At 40.1% G+C, this 16,058-nt stretch overlaps 1 protein-coding gene across 4 annotated transcripts in view; it reads left to right on the top strand.

The window, feature by feature from the left end:
• The window catches only part of COL4A2 (collagen type IV alpha 2 chain), a 144,980-nt gene that overhangs the window by 81,338 nt on the left and 47,584 nt on the right, over window positions 1-16,058 (top strand). For all 4 annotated transcript variants that reach the window (XM_027675100.1, XM_027675101.1, XM_027675102.1 and 1 more), the window contains 4 exons: window positions 12,246-12,380; window positions 12,463-12,507; window positions 14,593-14,709; window positions 15,428-15,499. In XM_027675100.1, the coding sequence (XP_027530901.1) occupies window positions 12,246-12,380; window positions 12,463-12,507; window positions 14,593-14,709; window positions 15,428-15,499 (369 nt within the window). The remainder of the gene's footprint in view (window positions 1-12,245; window positions 12,381-12,462; window positions 12,508-14,592; window positions 14,710-15,427; window positions 15,500-16,058) is intronic.

Below are 16,058 nucleotides of genomic sequence, written 5' to 3'. Positions count from 1 at the left end.
TTACAGTTTAGCAGTACTTCCACTCCCTCAGTATCTGCAGAATGAAAAGGAGTAAAGGATCCTTGTCTCTAAACTGGAGAGACAAATGGACCACTTGGTGCATAAGGAATTGGCTGGATGGTCACACTCAAAGAGTTGTGATCAATGACTTGATGTCCAAGTCGAAAGCAGTGATGAGTGATGTTCCACAGGGGTCAGTATTGGGACTAGCACTGTTTAACATCTTTGTTGGCAACCTGGACAGTGGAATTTAGTGCACCCTCAGCAAGTTTGCTGACAACACCAAGCTGTGTGATGTGGTCAGCATGCTGGATGGAATGGATGCCATCCAGAGGGACCTGGATGGGCTTGAGAGGTGGGTCTGTGCAAACCTCATGACGTTCAACATGGGTAAGTGCAAGGTCCTACATGTGGGTGAGGGAAATCCCAAGGAAATACAGGCTGGGTGAAGAATGGATTGAGAGAAGCCCTGAAGAGTAGGACTTGGGGGTGTTGGTGGACAAGAAGCTCAACACGACTTGTCAATGTGCAGCACAGGGGGTCAAGTGTATCTTGGGCTGCATCACAAGCTGTGTGAGCGGCAGGTTGAGGGAGATGATTGTCCTTCTCTACTTTGCTCTTGTGAGACCCAAGCTGGAGTTCTGCGTCCAGTTCTGGGTCTCCCAACATAAGAAGGACATGGACCTGCTGAAACGAGCCCAAAGGATGGCCATGAGGGTGATCAGAGGGCTGGAGCACCTCTCCTATGAGAACAGGCTGAGAGAGTTGGGGCTGTTAAGTCTGTAGAAGAGAAGGCTCTGGGGAGACCTTCTAGCAGCCTTCCAGTACCTAGAGGAGGCCTCTGCAAGAAAGCTGGAGAGGGACTTTTTACAAGGGCATGTAATGATAGGCCGAGAGGTAATGGTTTTAAACAAAGAGTGCAGGTGTACATTAGATATTAGGAAGAAATTCATTACTGTTAGGGTGATGAGACACTGGAACAGGTTGCCAAGAAAAAGAGGTGGTAGGTAGATAGCCCATCCCAGAAAATGTTCAAAGTCAGGTTGGATGGGGGTTTGAGCAGTATGTTATAGTGAAAAGTGTCCCTGCCCCATGGCAGCAGGGATGGAAGTAGATGATCTTTATGGTCCCTTCCAACTCAAGCCATTCCATGACTCTGTGATCAAACAAAATGGTTTGTTCTCATTCTTATACCAATCCTCTGCCGAATCAGCTGCATAGCTCCCACTGTCTATAATAAATGGTTAAAAAATTTCTGGTAGCTTTTGAAATAATTTCAAATGATAAATAGGCTTTCTCCTTGAACAGCTGTGGGACTGTCTGCTGATGATGTTCTCCAGAACATCCTTTCCCATGAGTGATGAGATTTTGGAATCTGCAAATGTGTGGGCACTCGGCCCCCATTAGGGCTACCTCAAACTGAGTATGACAGAAAAACTAGATATTTTGTAATGGATCTGGAGAACATTCCTTTTCAAATTTGTACTCCACCCTTGACCCTCTCCTAGACTGTCATCACAAGTTACATTAGGGCTTTTTTTTCAGGTAGATGATACAAGACTATTTACTTCATGATTCAAAGGAAAATATTTTTTACTCTCCTCCTGTCTGATTTCAGGGGGGGGAAAAAGAAAAAAGACTTCACAGAATCATGGAGTGTTCTCCAACATTGGTTGCTGTAATACTTTGCCCAAATAATTTAGCTCCCCTAGATCATTCAGCTTGATCTAGGACTGCCAACGTGTAAAAACCTTCTGTGAATCTGTGCATACAAAAGAGAGGAAAGTTAATTGTATTATATAAAGGACAACTGCTTATAGTTTTCAGCATTTCTATTTACTATCTGAAGATGGCAAGACTTCTCATAAATTAGTTAGACTGTTTGGTTTTTTTGGAGACAAACCCAACATGAAGCCAGGCCCAGCTTAAAGACCATCAAAGTGAATATGTTAAAATATATGTGATGTTAACAGGCCCCATACACTGGAAGGCATAAGGGTTCATTTAGCTTCAGTGTAAGCTGGCTCAACATCAGGCTTCAGCAGAGTCCCAGTTACTGAAATTTCTAGTAGAGCATCTGCATTAATACATCAAGGTTGGGAAATCATGTAGAGAAAACAACTGTACAAACTCCATTCAGATGATATCACAGCACCCCACTGTTCTTGAGATGCATCTGTCCAGAAGTGTTAGAAGAAAAAAAAGATGTCTCCTATTCTGCATCAACAATGACTCTTCATGTTGCTGCACACATCTGCATTAGAGCCCCCCGTCCTTCCTGGTGGTTCAGAGCCAATCGTCTGGCCTTGCTGGGAACTCAGAGACTGTCCCAAACTGTAAATTCCTGTGACCAGACTGTGAGGGTCTACACTGAGTGCCTTATACATTCTGCTAGAACATGTATTCTGGACTCCCATGTGGAAAGGTTATCTCAGTACACAACTTAGAGCCTCTGTAAGAGAATTAAATTGTTTCTACTGGATGGTTAAAACATCCAGTAGTAACTTCTATTTGCGTGATCAAGTCAGTTTTGATAGCTGTTCCCACCACAAGAATAGTTATGCTTTTGTTTAAATATTAGAGGAGCACAGAATGGAAAAATTGGCATACGATAGACTGAAGTCCTGCAGGGGTTTTAATTTTCACATACTCTTAAACTCATGGAGCATAATGAGCTTAACATTTTGGCCAGTTGCACAATTTGGAAATTTCAACAGTGAATGGGTTTTGGACCAAAAAAAAAAATGTTCTCACAAATATGAAAAGTGAACAGATGTTACTATTGGTGCTTCCAACGCCTACTGACAGAAAACATCTGTGTTGAACTTCCTGAATTTTGGGATCTTGAGAACACTCCCACACACAACTGAAAGCCATTTGAAAGCAATTGGGCTGGCAGATTTGCTCTCGGGTCTATGACTGAATGTTCTAACACAAGCAGGTGCTGGTTGTTGTCCTGGCTTGAGAAGCCCAGCTAGCCAAGCAGCAACCTTACAGCTATCCGACCATGTTATCCAAGTTTTTAACAGTTTGTGTGAAGTGTGCTTTTAAACAATCCCAGAAAGCAGTTGATCTTAATAGTATAATGGTAATAAAATTAATTGAATGAATGGAAAGGAAAAAAAATTATTTTGATGCAGATGCTAGCAGAATAGGAGGATTGCATTGCATTGTGTGGTGCAATTCTGTGGAAAGTTTTGGGCTTTTTAGTCCTGTGAAAACCCATGTTGAATTAACAGAATTTTCTTTTGTTCTGAAAATATACTCATGGTGCTAGAAACGTATAAGGCATTTGCCACCCCTCCAGTTTAATAGGTACCATGACAACGTCTGCCTTTGTACATGAGCATGATATAGCAGATGTTACAGAGTAACTGGGAGTTCCCTGCTTCCTTCTGCTCCTTCTCCACACCCATCAGCTTGATATTTGTCTAGTTATAAGAGCATATTTGGCAAGGTGATTTTCCTCTCTGATGAATTTTTGGTTGGCTATCAAATCAACCTTCTCCAATTAATTACATAGTAATGAATGTTTGGCAAGTATAAATCAATGTCATTTTAGTGTTCTGTAAAACATCATCAGCTCATGATCTCGCCTTTGAGTTCATCCAAAGAAACATCTCTAAATTTAACTTTAATTACCTCTTTCTTAAAGACAGAATTTAGTGGAAGTCAAAGGGACAGTATTTATGTGTCATTGAAGTTGTTTTTTCTGGTTTTGTACTTGTCTTAGCTTGGTACTCTCTAACCAACATGAAGTGAATAGCTCCGTAAATTGCACTTCCACTCTCAGGCTAACCAAAAGCACCTCTCCAGGTTGCACAGTGTCAGGTCATCCCAGCTCTGCAGGTTTCTGAGATCTGAAAGTTTCCCCTTGATCCCCTTACATCCTGAGAGAGCCCATATGAAAATTTTAGCAGAGCCAAATGTAGGCAGAAATTTTGTTATGCCCAGAATAAAGATAGATACTGAGCTAAGAAGCTACATAGAGGTGCTGGTATTTAAGTGGCTCCTGGCAGCCTAAAAGAAACATGTATCTGAGTAGTCTAACAGGAAACAAGGTAGGGGCCAGATGATATACTTGGAGTAAATAAATATGCTTTTGAGCACACAACATTATCATCTGATCACTGTTTTATGCTGAAACATTTCTAACTTCCAAGAAAATCCTAGTTTTGCACTACCAGTAGCAATGGTTCTGGCATATACTGCCTGCCAAGTTAAGTAAATTTATATCCAGCTCCTTTTTCATGCAGCATGAGGTATTGTCTTTTTGCACAGTTTAGAAAGCAGTGATGTGGAGGTCAGCTTTTGAGCTAGAGACCCAGGCTCCTTTTACAGAAATCTAAGAAAAATGTACACATTCAGAGTGCATTTGTCTGACCTAGTTTGAGTATCTACATTAGGATATATCATACCATGAGATGTCACTTGCACCTGATGGGAGCTTTTGATAACTACACTGCATATAGATGAATGTCTGCATCTGTTCAATAAGTAAAATCTTTTAAAAAAAAATCCAGTGCCTTTCAAGTCATTCCAAATCCTATTACATAATTGAGTAGAGCATGCTTACTGGAGAGATATATTTGCTAATATATATGTTAATTCTAATCCTAAATTTCCCAATTTGTCTGTGCAGCCATACTTCAGCAGAGATTCTGCTTTGGACTTTCAGAGCTATCCCCTTACTGAGTCTGCAAACAAAACCACTCTTTCCCTCTGCCCACCGCTTCCTTCCCGCATCTTGTCCTCCCTTCTCTTTTCCTCTATGCAATAACCTTTTGAAGATTTAGCATGGAAACCCTTGTGAGGTTTTGTCTAGACTTGCTGTTTCTGATGTTTTTCTTTGAGAGACCATTGCTGTGGTCCCAGTATTGTTCTTACTACAGAAGCTCTGCAAAGCCCAGAAAGCATTTCTGACATGTACTCCTATGTATTTTGTGTCATGAAGAAACTATTAACTGGTTCTTTTGAGTTCTTGACCTACATTCCAGCATATATTTTCTTTTGCACATGTTTTATCTTCTTGGGTGACATAGCAACTTTCTGGAAGATCACAAATTAAATCAAACCGTGGGAACAGAAAAGAGTACAAAATTATTTCATTTACTGACTGCAGAAAAGGGATGTGGCTTCTGGTAAAGAGAATCCTTTCATAGTTCTTTTTTATGAAGATTTAATGTTTATTCCTTCCTTAATGAAAAAAAAAAACCTTCTGCAAGCTGAATCATTGCTCTGGAATTGATGTTAATGTCATTTGGTCACCACTGTCCTGAGAGAAAATGTCGCATGTCCAGACAATGTAGTTGAAAGAGCAGCAGATTGTTACCATGCCACTAGGCTGAACTAGCCTCATTTTTTGTTATTTTTAACTTAAAGTGAATTTTGTAATTTTTTGGTTTACTTTTGGTATAAATAAAAAAGCTCTTTAACAAATGAGAAGGAAAGTGTTCTCTGAGAAGAAGAGCTGGAATGTGAAACTCAGCTAAATAACCTCCTCTGAAGTAGTAAAAGAGAAATTAAAATTAGAAATAACCATTAGCTATGTACTTTTTTTTAAAGCCTGCTGACTCTTTCAGTGCTAGTCTGTGTTTAAGAATCAAATATCACACAACTCAAGGTACATGAGAAAGGTTTGCTTCATTTGCTTATCAGCATTCTAGTTAGACAACAGAAGTCCATCCCCCCCGACACTGGTAACCATGTCGTGGCAGAAGCTAATGCCAGCCCTACACTGAAAAACACAGATTAAGAACATAAATTTGAGAAGATGCAGGCCTGTGACGTTAAATGTAAATTTAGAAATCCAATGGAGAAATAAGATAATAATTTTTTCTCGTTCATCTTAGAAGACTGAATCCGTCTACTAATGATGGAACACCTTCACTTCAGCCAGCCCTGCTGCTCAGTTGCATGATGCATTTCATCCCATTTCATGTGCACTTTCCCAGCTATCTCACTGTCAGACATTTTGTCAGAAATCTTCTGCTTTTGTTGCCTTACACCTCACACAAGGACAGTTTGACCTGACCTGAACTTCTTATCAGATTTCCCAAAGGTTGTGCCGTGCTCTGGAAACCTGCACCTGCATTGGTGGGGGCTGTGTGCAGCAGCAATGGCTGGTGCCATCTAGTGAGGAGGTTCTGAATGTTCGCTGCAAACTGAGAGTGATCATCTGTCTTTGAGAAAATAGTCATTTAGTACAGTTCTGAAGACATGGGAATAAAGTAACATGCTACAAATGTTTAACAATGAAGTTTGCACAAACTTAAGGATTTTTTCTCCCAGATAATCTTTCTCTCCAGAGGCTAGCATGAGCTGTGTTTTGCCCTATGTGTTTGTATTTCCTACCATTCCGTGGCTTGTTTTGATTCACTCTTCCTAGGTGGAATTGCAAAAGTGTTTAAATCTTGATAAAACAAAACTCATTTTTGAGTTGCTGAGGTAGATGGAACCATTCAAACTGTATCATCAATGTACAACATAATGATGTATGGTTTAAAAATGTTCCAGTGTCTCCTGCATTATGGTAGATGTTGTACTCATCAGTTTCTGAAGCTCTCTGGAGATCTGTCCATACTGGGCAGCCTGGTGCTGCCAGAACTAGTTACTGAGTCAAACTAGTTGAGCCACAGCATCAGGGTGCTTTGTGTGGTCTGGTTTTCTCTGCCTCTCAGCCCAAAGTGGTGCAACCTCTTAGCTGAAGTATTTCTGGCACACTGTGCCCTGGATGGAGCTGAAACCCCAAACCCTTCCCTTACATATTCTCTTCTAATATGTTTAATCCATAAACTCCTGGGTTTATGCTCCAGCAGAAATGTCAGGTGGTATGTCCATCCCAGTCTGACTCAGTGTGCCACAGGAGGGTTCTTGATGTTGTTCCTTGTAGTTTATATTTTTTGGGGGGGTGGGAGCACTAGGATCCTACAGTTTTTATTTGAGCTCAATGATCGCTTTAGTATGCCTACCTCCATGGAAACTGCCTCAGAGAATCATACATTCCCTACATTTACACCCCATTCTCCACATTTTGCCAGCATTACATTTAAAAACTTCTCTGCGTCTTTCTTGTGTGCCTGCGTTAGCACTTTCAATCAGCTGAGAAGCTGCTCATTTTCCTTATAAATTATTTTATTCCCTAGGGGGTTGCTTTCTGTTGTGCTTGCTGATCTTGCTGCGTAGGAGTGCATCGGGGTCCTTGCTGTCACATCCTTTCCCCATCTGTTCTTACAGACTGTTCCACACTGCATGCTCTTACAAAAAGTCCCACCTCCAGCTTGTCTGTCATGGTCAGATCACCCTTCCCACAGGAAATGAACTTGTCCTTTCAACAATGACCTTTTTAAAATGTCAGGGAATCAACCTCCTTTCTTCTTGTCCACTGTTAAATAAATAATGGCCTACAGCGATCATTTTCATGTGGGTAATACTGAATCATCACATTCCATATACCAGAAACAGTTGCAAAATGGAAATCTGTAATGAAATGTGGAGAAATGGGCTCAATGACTGTGAAGCTCTGTAGAAACTCTGGTTCTGTCCCCTCTTTATTGCAAATAAACAGTTTTCTCCTATCTTTGTATCTTCACCCTGGTAGATGGATTTCTCAGCAACTCATGATGATGTTCCTGTCTTTTAAAACCTTTGGAGCAAGTACTGTCATTTATTGTATATTTGTTTGTATAGCACATCAAACATTTGGTCACTCTCAAAATTAGCACACCTTCCTCTGCCTTCCTTTGTTTCTACACTGTAAATTTAGTAGTAAATTAGAAGGAAGAAAGTATTGCAATATGACATCTTTCATCAGGCTGATCATAAAAGAACTAGAAATTAAAGTTCAAGCTGCAAAACATGAACATTCAGTACAAATTTAAAAGTCTGATCAAGATCTTAAGTCCACTGGTACTTAATTGCAAAGTATATTTATTGAATTCAGTCACAACCCCGACAGCATATTCTTCCATGCGCATCACTGGAGAATCAATAATGTATATATAACACAGCAAATATTTTCTGGGAAGATTTCCTGCAGGCTTCCTAATTTCTGACCTTTGCTCCTCTCTGTAAATAACTTCTGCAAAATGGCTGGGCTGGCCACATGAATTGTGCAAGACCTCTTCCAGTCAGCTGAAGTTGCAGGAAGAGCAAAGCAGGGACTGACATTGTGTGTCCTGACATTGGAAGCTTTGTAATTGAACTAGACAGTTACAGAAGTTTTGTATAAGAACAAAGAAAAAACTTCTTCATTGTCTTCAAGATATTCCATCAGCCCACTTTTTCCTTTTCTTTTTGTGGACTCCCTTGGAAGTGCTGGTTATAGCATTCCACACACACTTCAGTGAGCCTCTTAACACTGGTCTGTAAATCCAGTGGTGGGTGACACGGGGTAATCATGTCACCTCTGCATTCAGGAAGAGGTCCAGTTCACCCCAGCAAAATGGGAGGCCTTCTGCTGGAGAGCACTATTGGCCAGAGCACATTCCTGCAATGTTTTAGCATTTAAGGAAAGGGAGCAGTAGAGAAAGTACTTTATGAGTTGTCTAAAATATGACAGGGATAGTATGTTTCCCTAAGATTGCCCTTTTGGGGGCTTTTTTTTTTTTTCTTAGACCTGAAAATCTAATCCGGGAACAATTTCACAGCTTTGGAGAATTTTCCAGGATTTCTGATACTCCAGGAGGACAGGCAGAGCAGTACCACGTGTGGCATGTATCACACAGGGGTATTCAAGGACTCTAATAATTGAATCATGCTTTATTTGACTGAACCTTTCAAATTGACTGTCTTTGCTTAAATCTCCTCAGTGACCTTTGCCAAAGAGAGAATGTTCTTAGGTCACTTGCTAATGAAAAGGGGACATACTCGTTCAACAATAGATCTAACATGAAAGCAGAGTAAAAGCTGAGTTAACGAAGGTTAACAAAGTTAATACAGTTAAGAAGCCAAGGTACTAATTGTCTGAAGAATTACAAAAACATTGTCATGATATTAAGTACTTCCCCAGCTCTGACTCTAGCCTCATGCTAAACTGGTCCCATAAGGATCAATTTGCTTGTCTTTATTGCAAATAATATTAAATAGCCCCTATTCCTCAACAAACAAATAATCAGATGATTACCAGGAAAACATGGGGAAGGGTCACTGGTGCCCAGCCCTCTTCCTTGATTTCCATTCCTTGTTTACTTTTTCCTCCACACCAGATAGGAAAGTGGGACTGGAACTGGGAGAGTGATATCTGGTGTAGGAGTGACAGAGGTAACCATGTCCCATGGAATATCACTGTTGAATTGTACAGCTCTGTGTGTTCCCTGCAGAAAGCCAGGCACGGATTTGACAATTCTCAACATAACCAGCATTTTATCAGAAATTGCAGTGAGAAGTTTTACGTGCCTTCTGCCTCCAGACAACTGCCCACAAAAGAGGTGTAGATGGGTACTAAAGAGATGGTTTGCATGAGTGGTTTTTGGAATTTATTTGATTTCTTTTGTCTTTCATGTACTCCAAAAATGAAGTGGCATTTCCAGTGTACAGAATCCGTGTATTCCTTGCTTTGCAGAAGCAACTGAAACATTTGTTTTCAGAACCTCTCAAAATTAAAATGCAACTGAAAACAAATCTGTATAACTGGCTTTGAATCATTTGTCTGTATTCTTTACATATGTATGAGATATGTTTCCATCCTTTTTTAACCTTTTTAAAGATTCCTTTCTAGATTTGGGTGTATAAAGAAGAACAAAAAACCTTAAGCATTTAATGAAGTTTTAAGGCTTTATAGTAAAATAGGAATATTTTATATCTGTATTTGCATAAGAATTGATGCTGCTCTACAAAAATACCCAAAAAAAATAAAGAACACAGACTCCATTTCTTTAAATAATGAAATGTCTATTATTTCCCTTAAAAGGCAGTTTTATAGGGTATGCTCATATGTATTCTCCTAATATATTCTCTATATGCTCTTCCTATGTACTTCAATTTTGAGCCATAGTAGGTAAGAAAAGTTGAGAAAATGTGACATCAGAAAGAAATTCTTTTTGCCAATCTTGGAATTCGCACTGATAAATACTTGTTAAGATTTAATTCATTATTCTAGTGCTTCTAATCAGCATTTTTACTTATGGGTCAGGCAACTCAGAAAATATGTCTGCTATGAATCTCTTTAGACAAGGATCTGCATCTCCATAGAATGACTTCTAGAGATTCACTGGTTTTTAAAAAAAACTAAGAACTGCTGCTATGGAGATAGATGCATCTATAATAGCTGGCTGTGGCTGGCATAAGGAAATGAGCAGCTACTTGTTCAGATGCATATGCCTCCTGCCAACATGAGTTATATTATGTTTTAGATGTATTCATATAATCTTTGTTCCTTCTCAGTTTGTTAACCTGAAAACACATGGGCCTCCCAGCACCTAATAATCCACATGAGCAGGCTTGGTTTAGAAGTAGGGATGCTGTATAAAGCTGGGCTTGGTTGTAAGCAGAGGGAATTCTCTTTCACACTGACAGCTCAAACACTTAAATTCGTGGTGTCCTTTGGCAATGCTCCTAAACCATCAGTCTTGTCAAATGAATCATAAAAGTATAGCAAAAGACCCATACTATACAAGATCCATCCTGGTGTCTTGTCCCAAGGAACTTCACGTAATTCAGCCTTCATACTGGCGCATTCCTAGTCTTCTTCCAAGGAAAAAACTTGCACTGAATTCTGTATTTTGTTTGGCTGTTTTTTCATCTTCTCAATATGGGCTCATCTGATATCATATAATAAGATTTAGAATATAAAATTTTACTCCAAGTGCTGTGTTAGTTTTCTATGAAAGCAGTGTGGAAAATTGATTTGTTTTTAAAACTACACATAAGTTATGTTTCAGTTGTAGTGTTTAGTTTATGGTATGTGGAACGAAGACAACTGTAGCATAGATAAATGTTAATTATGGATAGTTGTTGACTATGAAGTTTTGAAAGTGTATCACAAGTGGGCCTATCCTTCATTATGAGAATAAAATAATTTTTTCCTGCTATCAGTAAGACATTGGTCAGTATCTTTGCTACAACTTCCTAATACAAGGACATTAGGATATCTCCAGGTTCATTTCTTCAAGTCTCTACACCCTTCTTCCCACCTCAATGAAATTAAATGAAGTTGAACTCTTAGCCTTCTTGGACAGGTACTGCATTCATCTTCTAGCTCTTTATTTGCAGGCATGGACGAGACTGTAAAAAAGACTGTGAAATTTTATGCTAAAACAAGGTATTATTTTTTTATCAGCTAATTTTTATAAATACGATGTGTTTGTTCATGTTTTGCTGTAATTCTTCCTTTGTGAGATACTGATGCTGTTGCAGCTGCTCTATGAAAAAAAATCTAATTGCATTTAAAAAAAACTTTCATTAGATTTGACTTAATTTGAATGTCTTGGTAAATGGTGCTTTGCCCTATTTAAAGCATATTTCTCCAGAAAAGATTTTGACAATTTACTATTAATGTCATTAGTGCGCTGAGTACTGCAGAGCATGCAAAATATGTGTGCCTTCAATAATCCTACATCTGGAATGACATTCAAATACTTCAGTTCACAGATCTCAGACATACTGCCACAACCTGTTACTTAAACTACCATTGTGTCATTTCAAAATTGTTTTTCCCCTTTTGAGCCTTGTGATGCCTGCAGTCAACAGGGATTAGTTTTAAACAATGTTTGAAGTAGCCTGAAGAGCAGAACCGGCACTGGAAGGGGAAATGACAAGGGAGCCCTGTGTGCAACTCCTCAACCTGTGTGGATGCGTGCATGTCTCATCATTTTCAGGCTCCACTGCTGAATAGAAATATCATCCCTAAAGAGGCAGAAATTCCTGCCTTTAAATATCAGACTCCACTTGTAATAAATGTGGCCACTAAGCAGATTTCACAGTTAAGCATATTTTACTTGGTCGGAGTGTAATTGGTTATATTTTTGGAGAGTGGCCATGAATATTCAAGTAGTGAATGTTGATTTGAGTGTTAATATCCATATGTCAGTTTTGTGACCACATCACAATGTGGTCACTGCTGCTGAAGTTTCTCTGTGCTGTGTTTCCAGATAACATTCATCAAAGAGCCTGGCCTACTGGAATGGAAAGAGATTCTGTGTTTATTTTCTCTTTGAGAGATTGACTCCGTTGTACCAGTGATAACTCATCCAGCTTCATGCATCACAACTGTTCCTATATAAATGCTGTGTTATTATTTTTATCAGGGCCAGCCAGGACTCCTTGGATCACAGGGGTTCACTGGACCACCAGGATTGATGGGGATCCCAGGAGTACAAGGTCCCAAAGGTCACAAAGGTGAAAGAGGATATCCAGGAATAACTGGACCCAAAGGAGAAGCGGTAACTTTTGAATATTAAATATTTTAACTAATAAGCAAAATACTGGGCAGAACTTCATTTTAATTGTGCTTTTTCACTCCAGGGACAAAGAGGAGTCACTGGATTCCCCGGGGCAGATGGCATTCCTGTAAGTGGCGGGTTACTTCATCTTTAGGAAATCACCAACTGCAAATATTGCAGGCTAGCTTAAAGCCTTTGTACTTTAATTAAAATGTCTGGGTTAAATTCTACATCAGCCATGTACACACTTTTCAGTTAAGGGCATTTGCTGAAGTGAGTAGAACTGCGAATACACAAGAGAGTATAATCTGTGCTTCCTCTCATTCCCTCAGATAATTAAAGGTCTATTTGCTTTGTCCTATAGAGAAATCCCCTTGTAAAAGGGACAAGAAAGTATAGAAATTTCCTGTGCCTCTGGAGGTTACCCAGCTAAGTATGTTCTTTTGTAGAAAAGACCTGTGACGTAAATACTTCACATCTTTTAAGCTTGTGAATGAAGGACACGAGTGGGTCATTCCTTAATTATTTCAGATTTGCAAAGCACGTAGAAACACCAGTGATTTTAAGAATACTAACCATTGTTAATTTGCTCTATACCTCATATGACTAGTCTTAAAAAACTTACTGAGCCCTAAACAGTGTCAAACTTTGAACAAATTGACCAGGTCCATGAAACTGAAACACTCAAAGAGGAAAACTGGGTAAAGTTCACAGCACAGTATTTTCCCAGCTTACACTTCTTTACATCTTGTGTCATAAAATAACAAAGAAATCTGAGTCACTGGAATCCCTGGACAGAGTTCCCAGGCTTGGGTTTCCTTTATAGTGCTCCCTGACACCAGGGCCCTGCTTTGCAGCCCACGCATCCACATCCATTCTGCTTTCACCCTTTTTTGTTTCCAGAAGAGCTCCCTATCAAGTTTCAGGGATTTCTCTTTCACAATCTTCCTCATCTTTTTCTTTCTCGCTCTTAAAGGAAAAGAAGAAGAACCATCTTTCCCATTTATTTTGATACTCCTGAGCCAAGGGTCTTGTTCATCTCACTGCATCTTGCTGAGTTTTTTCTAAGCACTGTAACATCCTGTGGAGAGTAAATCATTCCCCTGTAAAGCCCCGTGTTGCTATAGCTGGACTGCTTTTCTCACCTGAGCAAGTTTTCTTCTTCAGCTCTGTCTTCCTGACTTCTGCACATTGCATTGTAAGGGATAAATACCTGCATTTTCATTGTGTCCTCTCCTCAAGCTCCCTTGCCCTTCTCACTCCCTTACATTCTCCAACCAGTTTTCTCAGGCCAAGACTTAACACTGACCATGGGAAGGCAGGTAGATAGGCACATGAACCAACTCTAATGGCACAGTGCTAGGATGTGAGGCTGGGGGCCTAGAAAAAGTGGTGGCAAGTCAGAATCTCTTCTGGGGTTAGGAGCGACATGATGAAGCTAGGTGAAGACATAGACAGATTTCTGGTGTTTTTTCCAAACAAAGGAGCAGATCAAAGAGAAAACTCTTGCTATAGATAAAGGAGAAGGGAGAAATATTTTATTTTAGTTTCTGGTTTTTCTGGCTGAGCCCCCTGGAAGAAAGCTGCTCAAGGGAAAATTTGCTTCTCGTTGGCCTCAATGCAAACCAGAAACAACAGCAATTAAGATGAATGTAGGTACAGCAATGGAAATCCAGTTTGAAACAGGAGTAACTTTTCAGAAGCAGTTCTGCAGTGCCCCTGGCTCCCTACCTTTGAGCCCTGCTGTTTGCTTCCATACTCACAGCCTCATCATGACACTCAACCTACCTCCAACAGCATCTCTGACTTTTTTCCTGACTTGGAAGCTGTTCAAAGTCCGTGAGGAACCTTTCTTCCCACTATTCCAGTGTGAAGCACTGAAATGCTTAACAATCCCAGTTTTTGGTGGCTCCCTGTGCAGCAGCCTCATCTGGCTTAGTTCTCTGCTTAACAGAGCCTGCATTGAGCATAGCTTTCTTACCCTCTCTGAAAGGTCCTTCACTACTCATTTTTTCATGCTGTCTGGGGCATCTGGTTCAAGCTGCAGCTATATTAAAAAAAGGCTCTGTCTGTTTCTGTCTTTGAAAATCCTAGTTTCCCATGGATCCAAGCCTTGAGCTTAATGTGAGAATGTCTAAATACTGTGTGACTACAGGAAAAGGAAAACTAGAAACAGATGGATAGATAAACACTTTTTTTTTTTCCTCAACAGGGTCATCCAGGGCAGCCTGGACCAAGGGGGAAACCAGGTCATGATGGCTGTAATGGGACAGCAGGTGACCCTGGTGACCCGGGAACTCCCGGACACTCTGGTTTCCCTGGTACCATTGTAAGTAGCTGTCAGTAAGTGAGTACCTGAAGCCAAGAACATTGCTGAAGCGAGTTTCATTCACACATGTGTTGGAAGCAAATGGCACATCTCTTAATGGAGCTCCCTTTTGGCCCAGCAGAGCATTAGTGCTGACTTACCATGGACACACAACACTGTGCTTAGTCATTAAATTGCAGTCAGGGCCAGAAGGTCTGCTCAGAGCTATACCTGTCACATAGGTCTTGCAGAAAGATTACTTTGGGAAAGCCTGTACAGCTTCAATCAACAGCAATAAACTAATATTGAACTCACAATTCCTGATGAAAGTAACCTTTTCTTCCCTGCTCCATGGTGAAGGTATTGACTTTCCACGCTGAGATACATAGGATCATGCTGAGGTGAGCAGTGGGGCTTCTGAGTTTATCAGGGCAGGTGTCAGCCCTGAGAAGCTGCAGCCTCAGCTCTAGCTAAGGAGGTGCTACCCTATAATAGCACTCCCAGGTAATGGGGGGTTCCTCCCACAGAATCAGAAATTCTTTTATGTACTGTGAGTCTTTGCACTTCTTTTCTAAACCATAAATTTCAAAAGCTAGGCATAGTCTCTGCCTCTAAACAGTTATATGTTTATGTATACTTATGAAAATGCCAACAAATATTTTTCATTACTCTTAGCTGTTTATGTGTTAACATATATGATACGAAAGCTTACGTTTTGTTTTCTTTTGGTTACCTCCAGGGAGTCCAAGGGCCAAAGGGCCAGAAGGGGGAGCCGTATATAATAGCACCAGAGATCATAAGCCGACACAGGGTATGTCTGTAACTCCTGTGAGTTACTCATGCTCAGTACAGTTTTTCAAGCAGCTGATGGAGAGTGAATTTTTCTTATACTCTGATGGGCACATCCCAAGAGGCCTCATTTGATTCTGTGCAGGTTTTGAAAGGCAGCTTCTGCTTTCTCTGGTTGCAGCAATCTATCTGATACCTAAGGGAAAAAAATCTCCGGTCAGTTATTTGCAAGGAATTCCAGCCTACAAGTGGATTTCAAGGGCACTATAGATGATGTAGTTCAAATATTACCCTCTTTATTCAATGGGTATCTTGTATAATGCATGGCAAAATCCTTCCTTTCCCATAGTTTTGTCCATTGGATGATTACCATTAACATCCTTTCTGAAAAATTTTCATGCAGGAGTTTGAGTGACTTAGGGTAAAATATGCTTCAATGTTTTATTTAGTTATTTAGGAAACCCCAAGTATTCCTATGGGTGCTTTTATTGCGTCTAATCCTTAAAACTTGTTTTGTAATCACTTGTAGCTTTTTCTCATATATGCAGTCTTGTATAATTTGAAGGTATCAGAAAGAGATA

The sequence above is a fragment of the Neopelma chrysocephalum genome, unplaced genomic scaffold (assembly GCF_003984885.1).
Source record: "Neopelma chrysocephalum unplaced genomic scaffold, ASM398488v2 Primary Assembly neopelma1_25, whole genome shotgun sequence".
In the NCBI taxonomy this organism is placed as follows: domain Eukaryota; kingdom Metazoa; phylum Chordata; class Aves; order Passeriformes; family Pipridae; genus Neopelma; species Neopelma chrysocephalum.
This window is presented reverse-complemented; position numbering and strand designations above follow the sequence as displayed.